Source organism: Phyllobates terribilis, unplaced genomic scaffold (genome assembly GCF_046119375.1).
Source record: "Phyllobates terribilis strain yellow unplaced genomic scaffold, ASM4611937v1 Scaffold_7__3_contigs__length_470593459, whole genome shotgun sequence".
Classification (NCBI taxonomy): Eukaryota; Metazoa; Chordata; class Amphibia; order Anura; family Dendrobatidae; genus Phyllobates; species Phyllobates terribilis.
This window is the reverse complement of record NW_027362767.1, coordinates 301588525-301605041: the sequence shown is the minus strand read 5'-3', so window position 1 is coordinate 301605041 and position 16517 is coordinate 301588525. Positions and strand designations below refer to the sequence as shown.

The 16517-nt window shown below is 40.6% G+C and overlaps 1 protein-coding gene across 2 annotated transcripts in view; it reads left to right on the top strand.

Moving 5' to 3' along the window:
- ATP1B4 (ATPase Na+/K+ transporting family member beta 4) overlaps positions 1-16517 on the top strand; it is a 127036-nt gene that overhangs the window by 93554 nt on the left and 16965 nt on the right. For both annotated transcript variants that reach the window (XM_073641077.1, XM_073641078.1), the window contains one exon: positions 9399-9527. In XM_073641077.1, coding sequence (XP_073497178.1) covers positions 9399-9527 — 129 coding nt within the window. The remainder of the gene's footprint in view (positions 1-9398; positions 9528-16517) is intronic.

Below are 16517 nucleotides of genomic sequence, written 5' to 3'. Positions count from 1 at the left end.
CACAGTGTGAAACACTGCCGTTACTAACACACTACGCCATCATAGATTAAAATCCTGCAGCGCACGCAAGGTCCCCCTGCTCATACCAGCATATGTCCAGGCCCGTTTGAAGTTCACCAATGATCATCTAGATCATGGATGTCAAACTTAAAAACACAAATGGCCAAAATGAAAAACTTGGACAAAGTCACGGTCCAACTAGTATACAGTATAATGGGCCCTACATAGTCCTCCATACAGAATAATGGGCCCCAAATAAACCTTCATACTGTATTATGGGCACCACATAATCCTCCATACATTATAATGGGCCCCACATAGTCTTCCATACAGAATAATGGGCCTCACATAGTGCTCCATACAGAATAATGGCCCCACATAGGGGTGACGGTTCTACTGTCAGGGGCAAAATATAACCACCCTGTGGGTCAGATTTGGCCCACGGGCCAGAGTTTGACATGCATGATCTAGATGATCCAGAGGAGACATGGGACAAGATCATGTGGCCAGATGAGACCAAAATAAAATTTTTGGTATCCACTCGCCGTGTTTGGAGGAAGAAGAAGGACGAGTACAACCCCAAGAACACCGTCCCAACCGTGAAGCATGGTGGGGGAAACATCATACTTTGGGGGTGCTCTTCTGCAAAGGGGACAGGGCGACTGCACTGTATTGAAGGGAGGATGGGGTCATGTATCGCGAGATTTTGTCCAACAACCTCCTTCCCTCAGTAAGAGCATTGAAGATGGGTCGTGGCTGGGTCTTCCAGCATGACAATGACCCGAATCACACAGCCAGTGCAACTAAGGAGTGGCTCAGTAAGAAGCATTTCAAGGTCCTGGAGTGGCCTAGCCAGTCTCCAGCCATGAACCCAATAGAGAATCTTTGGAGGGAGCTGAAACTCAATGTTGCCCAGCAACAGCCCCAAAACCTGAAAGATCTGGAGAAGATCTGTATGGAGGAGTGGACCAAAATCCCTGCTGCAGTGTGTGCAAACTTGGTCAAGAACTAAAGGAAACGTCTGACCTCTGTAATAGCAAACAAAGGTTTCTGTACCAAATATTAAGTTCTGTTTTTCTATTGTATCAAATACTTATTTCATGCAATAAAATGCAAATTAATTATATAAAAATAATACAATGTGATTTTCTGTTTTTTTTTTTTTTTTTTAGATTTTGTCTCTCATAGTTGAAGTGTACCTACGATAAAAATTACAGACCTCTCCATTCTTTGTAGGTGGGATAACTTTGAAAAATTGGCAGTGCATCAAATACTTATTTTCTCCACTGTATTTATAAATGTGGGCAATAGTTTTATTCTATCACTTCAAAGCAGAAACTACTACAGGAAACAATTAGTGGCAATTCATGAATAATATTAGGAAATTGTATTGAGCTTCTACTCTAAATGTTATAATTTAAAAAATGTCATGGTGGAAAGCAGGGGCTTTTTGGAAAGTATTAGCCTATGTTCACACATTGCGTTTTTTCTTTGTTTTTTTAATGCAAATTTTAAGCTGCGATTTACAGTACCAGCAAAAGCTAAGAGATATCAGAAATCTCATGCACACACATTGGCTTTTTTTCCTGACTGAATTGGAAAACTGCAGCGTTTTTTCACCCACAGAACGCAACGAGTAAGTGCAAAAACACAGGTTTTGCTGCGTTGTTGGTGCAGAAAACTCAGGAACAACAGGCACTAAACTCTCAGCATAAAAATAAAGCAAATAAAAACAGCAAAAGCCACGGCAAAAACGCAGCAAAACCTGCTTTTTTGAAGCTGCTTCTTTACTGCCAAGACAGCAGGTTTTGCCTGCAGAAAAAAAAAAACACACAGTAAAAACGCAACGTGTGAACATAGCCTTAGATGGTACTTTCCGAATCATGAATATGTTTCCAAACAGCGTAGATCCTATAGAATAACAGAGGACTGCAGGGGATGGAATAAGAATATTTGGGAGAACTCCATTAGATAAACAAATTCTTCGTGAAATAGGAAACTGGAACAGATTAGCAGCTGCAAATCTCAGACGACTACGAAGACACGGCATCCAAAGCTTTATATAACGGAGGAAGCTATGCTGAATACAGTAGCCCTGAATAAATCTAAAGTCTTTTCAAGAATGAAGGATGAAGCATGTACACGATGTATATATTATTTGCACCCCAAACGCTTTATCGTGCAGTGAAATGTGTGCATTTATATCTGCGGACACCCCTGAATAATCCTGTAGTTATAAAAGAAAAAAACTTTTTACATTCATAGTAACGACATCTTGGTAGAAGATGGTGCCGTTCCCTGAGCTGCGGGATGTTTTATTAGTGGTGGATCAACAGGGATCCAGAATACCTTATTTATCACTCTGCTAAGAAGTATCAAATGATGTTTACACTGCTTACCACCAGAGGCTTAATATATCCCAGGCCTCTGGGACTCGGTCCTGATAACTCCACCGAACACCAAAGTCAGATGCTGCTGAATATACCACTGACCTCCAGGAACTGAGCATTTAAAATGCCACTTTCCATCAGAGACTGGAACTTTGCACACCTGTGCACTGGTTTTAGTTGTTTTTTTTTGCTTCCCAAATGCAAAACTTAGCAATGTCTAAATATTCTTCATTAAAAATGTACCACCATTTTGACTCATTTTAATAACTTAGCCAACAATTTCTCTGTCACGGACAATGCAAAAACAGAAAAAGGGTCTGGCTTACATATTGCAATGAGCCAGTCAGACAGCCCCCTTAACAGACAGAACTGATGATGGGTCCACAGAGAAAATGTTAAAAGTGAGTAAATAATGATAGAAATGACTAATATGCTAGTCATTTGTATAACCTGCTATTTTGAACCCATTTAAGGATAGCTGTTTAGTTGTATTCCACTAGGAACAAGTAATCACCTATTGGGACCTCTACCAATCGCCAGAATTGGGCACTTTTACCTGCATTAGAATGGAGTGGCAATATGCAAGTTCAGCACCGCTCCACACATTTCCTATGTGACTAATAGAGAAAGACAAATAAAACGCTCCAGCCGTCGTCCCATAGGGAATGAATGGAGTGACTGTCAAGCCTGTGCATTTCCGCTTCATTCTAATGGGTCTAAAAAGTGCGTGGATCTCCACTGATGTAAAATGTACCACCTATCCCACAGATATACCCTTTTAAGCAAAGGTAATGGGACTGAAATAAATATAGTGGAGGTTTTTCATTATAATTATTATTATTAAGTTTCCATTTATAGGAATGGAGGAAGAAATGCCAATAAGTCACTAAAGGAGGGGAAAAAGAATACTCTCTATGGCAAATAGAATAGAAGACCACTTTAATAAAGGTTACAGTCAGGTAGTGGAAAGGACAAGGGAGGGGAGTCAAACTGCACCTAATCTGTACTGTTAAATGCTTTACATAGCTGATATACATTCCTAGTATCTAATTCCCCTAGTGGGGGAAATAAGTATTTGATCCCTTGCTGTTTTTGTAAGTTTGCCCACTGACAAAGACATGAACAGTCTGTAATTTTAAGGGTAGATTAAATTTAACATTGAGAGATAGAATATCCCCCCAAAAAATCAAGAAAATCACATTGTATAAATTAGATAATTTTTTTTGCATAGACAATAGGCTTCAGATGACCCCAAAGATAAAAGTTTAAGGGGGTCAGATCGGGAGACATTGGTGGCCATTCAACAGGCCTATGATGACCAATCCACTTTCCAGGAAACTGTTCATGTAGGAATGCTCGGACCTGACACCCATAATGTGGTGGTGAACCATCTTGTTGGAAAAACTCAGGGCATGTGCCATCTTCAGTGCATAAAGAGGGCAACACGTCATCATGTAGTAATTTCAGATATCCAGTGGCATTGAGGTTTCCATTGATGAAAAATGGCCCCACTATCTTTGTACCCCATATACCACACCATACCACCAAGATACAAGATGTGCAGCATCTGAAACAACGGATACTGGAAGCCTGTGCTAGCATTTCTTCTGCGGTGTTGCTATCAGTGTGTCAAGAGTGGAAGAAGAGGGTTGCATTGACAATCCAACACAATGGGCTGCACTTTGAACACATTTTATAAGTGGTCATAAACTTGTAAAAAACTCATGAAAGAATAAAGTTATGTTAAAACCAAGCACACCATTGTTTTTCTTATGAAATTCTCAATAAAGTTTGATGTGTCACATGACCCTCTTCCCATTGAAAAAAATAAAGTTGGATCCAAAATGGCCACCATGGTCACCACCCATCTGGAAAAGTTTTCCCCCTCCCATATACTAATGAGCCACAAACAGGAAGTTGATATCACCAACCATTCCCATTTTATTTTGGTTTATCCACCATAAATGGTGCATCCTGTATATATATATATATATATATATATATATATATATATATATACAGTGCTGGCCCAAAGTATTGGCACCCCTGCAATTCTGTCAGATAATACTCAGTTTCTTCCTGAAAATGATTGCAATCACAAATTCTTTGGTATTATTCTCTTCATTTAATTTGCTTGCAAGGAAAAAACACAAAAGAGAATGAAGCAAAAATCAAATCATTGATCATTTCACACAAAACTCCAAAAAAGGGCCGGACAAAAGTATTGGCACCCTCAGCCTAATACTTGGTTGCACAACCTTTAGCCAAAATAACTGCGAACAACCGCTTCCTGTAACCATCAATGAGTTTCTTACAATGCTCTGCTGGAATTGTAGACCATTCTTCTTTGGCAAACTGCTCCAGGTCCCTGATATTTGAAGGGTGCCTTCTCCAAACTGCCATTTTGAGATCTCTCCACAGGTGTTCTATGGGATTCAGGTCTGGACTCATTGCTGGCCACCTTAGAAGTCTCCAGTGCTTTCTCTCAAACCATTTTATAGTGCTTTTGGAAGTGTGTTTTGGGTCATTGTCCTGCTGGAAGACCCATGACCTCTGAGGGAGACCCAGCTTTCTCACACTGGGCCCTACATTATGCTGCAAAATTTGTTGGTAGTCTTCAGACTTAATAATGCCATGCACACGGTCAAGCAGTCCAGTGCCAGAGGCAGCAAAGCAACCCCAAAACATCAGGGAACCTCCGCCATGTTTGACTGTAGGGACCGTGTTCTTTTCTTTGAATGCCTCTTTTTTTTTCCTGTACACTCTATGTTGATGCTTTTTCCCAAAAAGCTCTACTTTTGTCTCATCTGTCCAGAGAACATTCTTCCAAAATGTTTTAGGCTTTCTCAGGTAAGTTTTGGCAAACTCCAGCCTGGCTTTTTTATGTCTCGGGGTAAGAAGTGGGATCTTCCTGGGTATCCTACCATACAGTCCCTTTTCATTCAGACGCCGACGGATAGTACGGGTTGACACTGTTGTACCCTCGGACTGCAGGGCAGCTTGAACTTGTTTGGATGTTAGTCGAGGTTATTTATCCACCATCCGCACAATCTTGCGTTGAAATCTCTCGTCAATTTTTCTTTTCCGTCCACATCTAGGGAGGTTAGCCACAGTGCCATGGGCTTTACACTTCTTGATGACACTGCGCACGGAAGACACAGGAACATTCAGGTCTTTGGAGATGGACTTGTACCCTTGAGATTGCTCATGCTTCCTCACAATTTGGTTTCTCAAGTCCTCAGACAGTTCTTTGGTCTTCTTTCTTTTCTCCATGCTCAATGTGGTACACACAAGGACACAGGACAGAGGTTGAGTCAACTTTAATCCATGTTAACTGGCTGCAAGTGTGATTTAGTTATTGCCAACACCTATTAGGTGCCGCAGGTAAGTTACAGGTGCTGTTAATTACACGACTTAGAGAAGCATCACATGATTTTTCAAAGGGTGCCAATACTTTTGTCCACCCCCTTTTTTAGGTTTGGTGTGGAATTATATCCAATTTGGTTTTAGGACAATTCTTTTTGTGTTTTTTTCATTGAAGACAAATTAAATGAAGAGAATAATACCAAAGAATTTGTGATTGCAATCATTTTCAGGAAGAAACTGAGTATTATCTGACAGAATTGCAGGGGTGCCAATACTTTTGGCCAGCACTGTATATACTGCTCAAAAAAAATAAAGGGAACACTCAAATAACACATCCTAGATCTGAATGAATGAAATATTCTCATTGAATACTTTGTTCTGTACAAAGTTGAATGTGCTGACAACAAAATCACACAAAAAATCATCAATGGAAATCAAATTTATTAACCAATGGAGGCCTGGATTTGGAGTCACCCCCAAAATTAAAGTGGAAAAACACACTACAGGCTGATTCAACTTTGATGTAATGTCCTTAAAACAAGTCAAAATGAGGCTCAGTATTGTGTGTGGCCTCCACGTGCCTGTGTGACCTCCCTACAATGCCTGGACATGCTCCTGATGAGGTTGTGGATGGTCTCCTGTGGGATCTCCTCCCAGACCTGGACTAAAGCATCCGCCAACTCCTGGACAGTCTGTGGTGCAACGTGACGTTGGTGGATGGAGCAAGACATGATGTCCCAGATGTGCTCAATCGGATTCAGGTCTGGGGAACGGGCGGGCCAGTCCATAGCTTCAATGGCTTCATCTTGCAGGAACTGCTGACACACTCCAGCCACATGAGGTCTGGCATTGTCCTGCATTAGGAGGAACCCAGGGCCAACCGCACCAGCATATGGTCTCACAAGGGGTCTGAGGATCTCATCTCGGTACCTAATGGCAGTCAGGCTACCTCTGACGAACACATGGAGGGCTGTGTGGCCCTCCAAAGAAATGCCACCCCACATCATTACTGACCCACTGCCAAACCGGTCATGCTGAAGGATGTTGCAGGCTGCAGATCGCTCTCCACGGCGTCTCCAGACTCTGTCATGTCTGTCACATGTGCTCAGTGTGAACCTGCTTTCATCTGTGAAGAGCACAGGGCGCCAGTGGAGACTTTACCAATCCTGGTGTTCTGTGGCAAATGCCAAGCGTCCTGCACGGTGTTGGGCTGTGAGAACACCCCCCATGTGTGGACGTCAGGCCCTCATAACACCCTCATGGAGTCTTTTTCTAACCATTTGTGCAGACACATGCACATTTGTGGCCAGCTGGAGGTAATTTTGCGGGGCTCTGGCAGTGCTCCTCCTTGCACAAAGGCGGAGGTAGCGGTCCTGCTGCTGTGTTGTTGCCCTCCTACGGCCCCCTCCACGTCTCCTGGTGTACTGGCCTGTCTCCTGGTAACGCCTCCAGGCTCTGGACACTACTCTGACAGACACAGCAAACCTTCTTGCCACAGCTCGCATTGATGTGCCATCCTGGATGAGCTGCACTACCTGAGCAACTTCTGTGGGTTTTAGAGTCCGTCTCATGCTACCATGAGTGTGAAAGCACAACCAATATTCAAAAGTGACCAAAACATCAGCCAGAAAGCATTGGTACTGAGATGTGGTCTGTGGTCCCCACCTGCTGAACCACTCCTTTATTGAGTGTGTCTTGATAATTGCAAATAATTTCCATCTATTGTCTATTCCATTTGCACAACAGCATGTGAAATTGATTGTCAATAAGTGTTGCTTCCTAAGTGGACAGTTTGATTTCACAGAAGTTTGATTTACTTGGAGTTATATTCTGTTGTTTAAGTGTTCCCTTTATTTTTTTGAGCAGTGTATATATTTTCATTTATGTTGTCCCCCCCTTACTTACCTCGTTCTTCTTTCATACTTGAGCCTTCATCTCTGATTTTACCACTATTTATACTGTATATGTTTATTGCCATTTTAGTAATTTTCAACAAACGTTACTATTTATTATAATTGGTATATCCTTGACTACATGCTTTTCTTGTAGCATATATGTCCTTAATCAGGATGGGTTAGAGGTCAGAGATGTTAATAGCAAAGCATGTTCTGTCCAATCTTCTCCATATTTGTGAACTGATCTTGCTCTATCTCTTTATATATATATATATATATATATATATATATATAGAAATATACATATATATATACAGTACAGACCAAAAGTTTGGACACACCTTCTCATTTAAAGATTTTTCTGTATTTTCATGACTTTGAAAATTGTACATTCACACTGAAGGCATCAAAACTATGAATTAACACATGTGGAATTATATACTTAACAAAAAAGTGTGAAACAACTGAAAATATGTCTTATATTCTAGGTTCTTCAAAGTAGCCACCTTTTGCTTTGATGACTTCTTTGCACACTCTTGGCATTCTCTTGATGAGCTTCAAGAGGTAGTCACCGGAAATGGTTTTCACTTCACAGGTGTGCCCTGTCAGGTTTAATAAGTGGGATTTCTTGCCTTATAAATGGGGTTGGGACCATCAGTTGTGTTGTGCAGAAGTCTTGTGGATACACAGCTGATAGTCCTACTGAATAGACTGTTAGAATTTGTATTATGGCAAGAAAAAAAGCAGCTAAGGAAAGAAAAATGAGTGGCCATCATTACTTTAAGAAATGAAGGTCAGTCAGTCCGAAAAATTGGGTAAACTTTGAAAGTGTCCCCAAGTGCAGTTGCAAAAACCATCAAGCGCTACAAAGAAACTGGCTCACATGAGGACCGCCCCAGGAAAGGAGTCTTCATCTCTGATTATTTTACCACTATCTATATATGTTTGTTCCCATTTTGTAATTTTCAACAAACGTTACTGTTTATTACCTTATAATTGCTGGATTCTTGACTCCATGCTTTTCTAGTAGGAGATATATTCAATGTTATGAGTTTTTTCCGCTTTCATCAGTAGGCTACATTGTGTCTTATAGCCTTACAATCTCTTTTTTGTGTTATTTTTTTTTTCAGTTCAGATGATATTGATTATTGATTAAAGAAGCATTGCCATCAAAATTTTTATCCTCTTAATATATAGCACTGTGTACTCACAATTGCTCATTTTGCCTTTCTACCCAGTCAATTCTTATCTTCCGTTAAGTCTATGACATCATGTGATTAAAAACTGACTAGCTGAATCTTTCTAAGCTTTATGTAGAAGCAGGAGGTCAATTTTCCCTGTATGAGTCATAAGTCACTGCAAAAGTCCCTGGTAAGGGGGAGGAGCAGAGCAGCTGAGCCAGGAGTTGAAGAGGGGATGATAAATGCAGGGACAACAGACATCTTGTACCTACATAGAGCAGAGAAAAGAGAAGATGTAGCTGGGTAGAAAGGCAAAATGAGCAATTGTAAATACACAGTGATGTATAATATGATGACTGCAATATAGTAAGAGGATAAAAACTTTGATGGAAGTGTTTCTTTAAGTTTATGTAGACTAAACTGGCACCTCTCTATACAGGTGTAAGGTCTCTTTTCTGCTTTCCTATCCCAAATCTGAATGGAGGAGAAAGTGAAGGAAAATCTCAGATCTTGTTTCTTTCACGGTCTCATATTTCTTTTCACATTTCTGTTGTTTTCTTTTCCAGCTCTGATACTTCTATTTTACTTTGTACTTTATGCATTTCTCACTGGGATGTTTGCATTATGTATATACGGATTGCTCCTTACAATAAGCCCATATGTGCCTACATACAGAGACAGAGTTTTTCCACCTGGTAAGTTATATTTATTTTATTTTGGTCATGAAATAAACTTTTAATGTTCTATATCTCTGGGTTTGCAGATGGAGCTGTTGTAGTGTGGTAAGAACCCGCCTGGATTGATTGCTTGATGTTACCATGTACTCCAATATTCTAGAATTGTAATTCCGCACAGAATCCTCTTCTCTACGGAGCGCTCACCATACTCCGGTTGGCAGCTGCTCCATGGCTTTTTCACAGTGATAAACTCCATATATAACTTCTAAGATATTAATCCCCTGAAAGCAGTAAGTGCTGCTGAATTAATATTATACTGCTTAATTCAGCATAGCTGGAGGGAATATAACACCTTTTATTCCATGAGTTGAAATCACTCCTACGTGTTCACATTGGTGTTCACGTGTAATCGGGAACATTAGCCTTGTTTGCACCATCGCAATGTTACGTGTTCCTATTTCTGAAGCAGGACTTCATTTTTAGCCCAGGGTTTATTGGCCATGTTAAAGGGCATTCTACATTCCCCTGGATCATGATAAATAGGATGGCACAGGGCACCGGGACTGACTTTATGAACTCGCTCTCTGCAATGTGTCTACATTCTGATGTGTGACCTTGCGGAGTAACCATATCTCTCAGTGACTTCACTTCCTGAAAACATTTCTGGGGACTCTACATTCTAGATATCACTGTGGTCCTCAGTGACCCTATACTGTTTATGGAAGATGCAAAGTACAGGCACATTTGCATGTAACAATTATTGGTATGATTCGGTTTAGCTGTAATTATAAGAGCTCTATGTAATTGCACAAAGCTATCATGGATGAAAGTATTTAAGACTGATGAAATTAGTTGTTCAACGTTACCCCTTGGATCCCGGTCTGACGCCTCTCACCCAGCCAAACCAGATCTCACACTTTGCACTGATGAGGGGCAGTACCCTGAAACACTGTATCTGCAAATTGAGATTCTAGTTTTGGCTTTTATCCTAAGTCATGTGACAAGGCTCGTTAGAGAGTCGATATTGACTTTTAGGATTGCTACTTCCAATAGATGGCACTAGAGTTCTAGTCCTCTTCCTCTCTGAAGGGGCAATTTGTTCATATGTAAAAAATATCCTAATGATTAGGATACATGAATGTCATAAAGGAGAGGGCCTCTGCTGGGGACCCCCTCTGAGTGGGAAACTATAAGTATTGGCCACTTCTGGTCTAATAAAACAGCATGGGCATCACTTGAATAGCCACAATGTAATACAACATGGCTGCTCCATGGAAAGTATATGGCCAGCTGCATAGTATCCTTGGGTAATAACAGCTGATTGCCAAGGATGCCAGAGTTTGGGTCCATGGCAATTAGCTGACGGTGCATGCGGCTTTCATCCGGAGGAGGAATTATCATCTTTATGAGGCAACCCTCTTAATAGGAATCTGTCAGCAAGTTTTTGTTATTCAGTCTGAGAGCAGCATAATATAGGGCAGAGACCGTGATTCTAGGGACGTGTCATTTATCAGGCTGTGGGTTGTAGTTTTAATACAATCAGTGTTTTATCACAGGGGATTATCACTACTGGACTAGGTCTCATGTGCAGGCGAGTCAGGCTAATCTGTGTAACCCCGCCCCCACCAGTGATTGGCAGCTTGCTGACAATGTACACTATACACAGGCAGTTGCTACCAATCAGGGGTGTGGGCGAGGTTATACACCGCTCTGACCACGGCTACATCTCCAACAGATAAGGAAACAGGGATTCTAGCAAAACTGCACCAAGCAGCCCAGTTTGTGATACATCATGGAATCAGGCTTTCTTACCTTAGATTTTTCTGCTCTCAGATTACATAGCAAAAAACTGCTGCCAGATTGTCCTTAAAGTTTATAATTACAGAGAAAAGGAGGATTTTAGTCAAATTTACAATGGGAAAGCAGGCCATCCATCAGTGGTTTCTCCATATTGCTGCAGAATGTCAATGTACAGTACAGACCAAAAGTTTGGACACACCTTCTCATTTAAAGATTTTTCTGTGTTTTCATGACTATGAAAATTATACATTCACACTGAAGGCATCAAAACTATGAATTAACACATGTGGAATTATATACTTAACAAAAAAGTGTGAAACAACAAAATATGTCTGATATTCTAGGTTCTTCAAAGAAGCCACCTTTTGCTTTGATGACTGCTTTGCACACTCTTGGCATTATCTTGATGAGCTTCAAGAGGTAGTCACCGGAAATGGTTTTCACTTCACAGGTGTGCCCTGTCAGGTTTAATAAGTGGGATTTCTAGCCTTATAAATGGGGTTGGGACCATCAGTTGTGTTGTGCAGAAGTCTGGTGGAGACACAGCTGATAGTCCTACTGAATAGACTTTTAGAATTTCTATTATAGCAAGAAAAAAGCAGCTAAGTAAAGAAAAATGAGTGGCCATCATTACTTTAAGAAATGAAGGTCAGTCAGTCTGAAAAATTGGGAAAACTTTGAAAGTGTCCCCAAGTGCAGTTGCAAAAACCATCAAGCGCTACAAAGAAACTGGCTCACATGAGGACCGCCCCAGGAAAGGAAGACCAAGAGTCACCTCTGCTTCTGAGGATAAGTTTATCCGAGTCACCAGCCTCAGAAATCGCAGGTTAACAGCAGCTCAGATTGGAGACCAGGTCAATGCCACACAGAGTTCTAGCAGCAGACACATCTCTTCAACAACTGTTAAGGGGAGACTTTGTGCAGCAGGCCTTCATGGTAAAATAGCAGATAGGAAACCACTGCTAAGGACAGGCAACAAGCAGAAGAGACTTGTTTGGGCTAAAGAACACAAGTAATGGACATTAGACCAGTGGAAATCTGTGCTTTGGTCTGATGAGTCCAAATTTGAGATCTTTGGTTACAACCACTTTGTGCGACGCAGAAAAGGTGAACGGATGGGCTCTACATGCCTGGTTCCCACCGTGAAGCATGGAGGAGGAGGTGTGATGGTGTGGGGGGGCTTTGCTGGTGACACTGTTGGGGATTTATTCAAAATTGAAGGCATACTGAACCAGCATGGCTACCATAGCATCTTGCAGCGGCATGCTATTCCATCCGGTTTGCGTTTAGTTGGACCATCATTTATTTTTCAACAGGACAATGACCCCAAACACACCTCCAGGCTGTGTAAGGGCTATTTGACCAAGAGGGAGAGTCATGGGGTGCTACGCCAGATGACCTGGCCTCCACAGTCACCAGACCTGAACCCAATCGAGATGGTTTGGGGTGAGCTGGACTGCAGAGTGAAGGCAAAACGGCGAACAAGTGCTAAGCATCTCTGGGAACTCCTTCAAGATTGTTGGAAGACCATTTCCGGTGACTACCTCTTGAAGCTCATCAAGAGAATGCCAAGAGTGTGCAAAGCAGTCATCAAAGCACAAGGTGGCTACTTTGAAGAACCTAGAATATAAGACATATTTTCAGTTGTTTCACACTTTTTTGTTAAGTATATAATTCCACATGTGATAATTCATAGTTTTGATGCCTTCAGTGTGAATGTACAATTTTCATAGTCAAGAAAATACAGAAAAATCTTTAAATGAGAAGGTGTGTCCAAACTTTTGGTCTGTACTGTATATTAAAACATCTTCAATCCATATAATGGTTAAGGATTTCCTATATGACAAAGTGCTTTTTTACATGCGATATATGTAAAGTTTTTTGTAAAAGACAAATAATTTTGTCTTTACTTTCTCATTCTCATATATATTCTATGATAAATATTGATGACCACGTTATGTGTGTTCAGGAGGGGGCAATGTTTGCGCGCTTATATTTGGCTTGTACATTTTATATAACTATGTATTGTTTTCATAGTGCAGTCTTATGAGAAAGGAGTTTAGAAACAGACACTGCCATGCCCTCCACTTACAGTTATTCTATACAGTAGAAATCTACCTGCAAAAAGTATTTATCCCCCTTGTACACTTTAATTTTCAAGTACTGAATCTCTATTGAAAAAGTATTCATACCCAGTGAACTTTTCCACATATTTTCATGTTACACCCACAAACTTAAATATATTTTATTGGGAATTTTCTGTGATATACCAACACAAAGTAGCAAGTATTTGTGAAGTGTAAAGGAAATGGTACATTGTTTTCTGATTATTTAATAAATATAAATCTGAAAATTGTGACGTGCATTTGCATTGAGCTCCCTATAGTCTGAAACCCCTAAATAAAATCCTGAGTGACTAATTTCCTCCAGAAGTCACATAAATAGTAAGTGGACTCCTCCTGTGTATAATCTTTTTTCAGTATAACTACTGCTGTTCTGTAAAGGCCTCAGAGGTTTATTTGAGAACATTAAACAGATGTAGAATGTAAGCCCGCAAGGGCAGGGTCCTCTTCCCTCTGTACCAGTCTATCATTGTTTGTTACTGTAAGTGATATCTGTATTTGGTATGTAACCCCTTCTCATGTACAGAACCATGGAATCAATGGTGCTATATAGATAAATAATAATAATAATAATAATTATTAGGCATCAAATAGCGTCATAGAAACCAAAAAACACACCAGACAGGTCAGGGATAAAGTATTGGAAAAGAGTAAAGCAGGGTTAGGTTATGAAAAAATAGCCCAAGCTCTGAACATCTCACGGCGCACTATTCAATCCATCATACAAAAATGGAAGGAGTATGGCATGACTGCAAACCTACCAAAACATGACCGTCCATCTAAACTGACTTCGCATGCAAGGAGAGCACTAATTAGAGATGCAGCCAAGAGGCCCCTGGTCCCTCTGGAGGAGCTTCAGTGATCCACCTCTCAGGTAAGAGAATCTGTCCACAGGACAACTATCAGTTGTATGTGCCACAAATCTGCCCTTAATAGAAGCGTGGCAAGAAGAAAGCAATATTTTTTAAAAGTAAACCATAAGAAGTCTCGTTGCCAGTTTGCAAAAAGCCTTTTAGGAGACACAGTGAGCATATGGAAGAAGGTGTTCTGGTCAAATGAGCATTTTTTGGGCTAAATGCAAACCGCTATGTGTGGCGGAAAACTAACACTGTACATCACCGTTAAAACATTATCCCCACCGTCAAACATGGTGATGGCAGCAGTGTTGTTGGGATGCTTTTCTTTAGCAAGGACAGGGAAACAGATCAAAGTTGATGGGAAGATGGATGGAGATAAATACAGAGCAAAACTGGAGGAAAACCTGTTAGAGGCTGCAAAAAATTGAGACTGAGGCGTAGACTCACCTTCCAGCAGGACAACAACACTAAATATACTGCCAGCGCTACAATGGATGGTTTACATTAAAGCATAATCATGTGTGTTAATGGCCCAGTCACAGTCCAGACCTAAATCTCATTGAGAATCTGTCGCAAGACTTGAAAATTGCTGATCACAGACATCTCCATCTAATCTCACTGAGCTAGAGCTAGTTTGCAAAGAAGAATGGGGAAAAATTTTAGCTTCTAGATGTGCAAAACCAGTAGAGACATACCCCAAAAGACTTGTAACAGGAATTGCAGCCGAAACATGGTCCTACAAAGTATTGACTCAGGGGGCTGAATACACAATGCATGTCACAATTTTCAGATTTATATTTTTAAAATATTTAGAAAACCGTGTATCATTTCCTTGACACTTCATGATGTACAATACAAAGTTATATTGTGGCACCGTGTTAGCCAGAAAAATCTATGTAAATACTTTTATGCCAAAAATGACAAAAGTATTCTTGGGGTGATACCTTTATTGGCTAACCAGAAAATATATATATATGCAAGCTTTCAGAGCACACAGGCTCCTTCTTCAGGCAAGATTACAAATTAATTCATAAGACAAAAGGCACAGCATTTGAGAGATGTTACAACAAGACAATTGTTCATGAGGTGTGAGTTGTGATGCCTCCTACTGATAAGTTAGGGAGAGCAAATTCGTTTTTTTTTTTTGTTTTTTTTTGCAAAATGAGAGTCCTTGGGAATGTTTAATTATCAGGAGGTGTGAATTGTGTCCATGTAGTGAGCCATAAAGCCAGGTGTTATATTTAGTCCTGTTGTCAGTGAATTGAACATCCTTATCAATTTGAATTCCCAAATTTTTCTTTCTCTGTTGCCCTTGAAGTGACCTTTTAATATTAAAACTTTTAGATCTTTCATACAGTGTCCTCGGCCAGAGAAATGTTTTCCCACAGGTGTGTCCAGTTCATTCTTAATTGTGTGTCTGTGTAAATTCATTCTCGTTTGCAGCCTTTGCATAGTTTCCCCAATATAAACTCCTTCTGGGCACTTTGTACATTCTATCATGTCACCACACTGGAGGATGTACATGAAAAGACATCCATGATTTTGTAGTCCTGATTTGTGTTAGGTATGCAGACTGTATTTGATGGTAATATGTGGGTACAAGTTTTGCATTTTTTGTTTTTACATGGGAATGTGCCCGTCACTGATGGTGATGAGAGGACACTTCTGACAAGGAGATTCCTTAAGTTAGGGGGCTGTTTGTAGGAGTGAAGTGGTAGTTCTGGGAATATTTCTTTTAGTTTGTGGTCTCTGTGGAATATGGGTTGGAGATCAGCACCAATTTTCCTTAGGATGTTCATGTGGGGGTTGTATGTGACCACAAGAGGTACCCTGTTGTTGTCCTCCCTTTGTCTGTAATCCAGGAGGCTACTTCTTGGTATCCTTGTAGCTCTGAGGATCTGTTCATCTATTACCAGTGGATGGTATCCTTGTTGTAGGAATGTATTCCTCAGTGATAGTAGCTGCAGTTTTCTGTCCTTGCTATCTGAACAGATTCAAATGTACCTCAGAGCTTGACTGTAGATGATGGATTTTTTTGTGTGTCTTGGATGAAAGCTCTTCCATCTAAGATATGCTGGACGTCCTGTGGGCTTATTGTAAATTGATGTCTGTATGGTGTTGTCTTTGATGTATATGGTCATGTCCAGAAAATGTATTTGGAATTTTGAGAAGTTGAGGGTGAGCTTGATGGTTGGGTGGAACCTGTTGAGGTTATCGTGGAAGGTGAG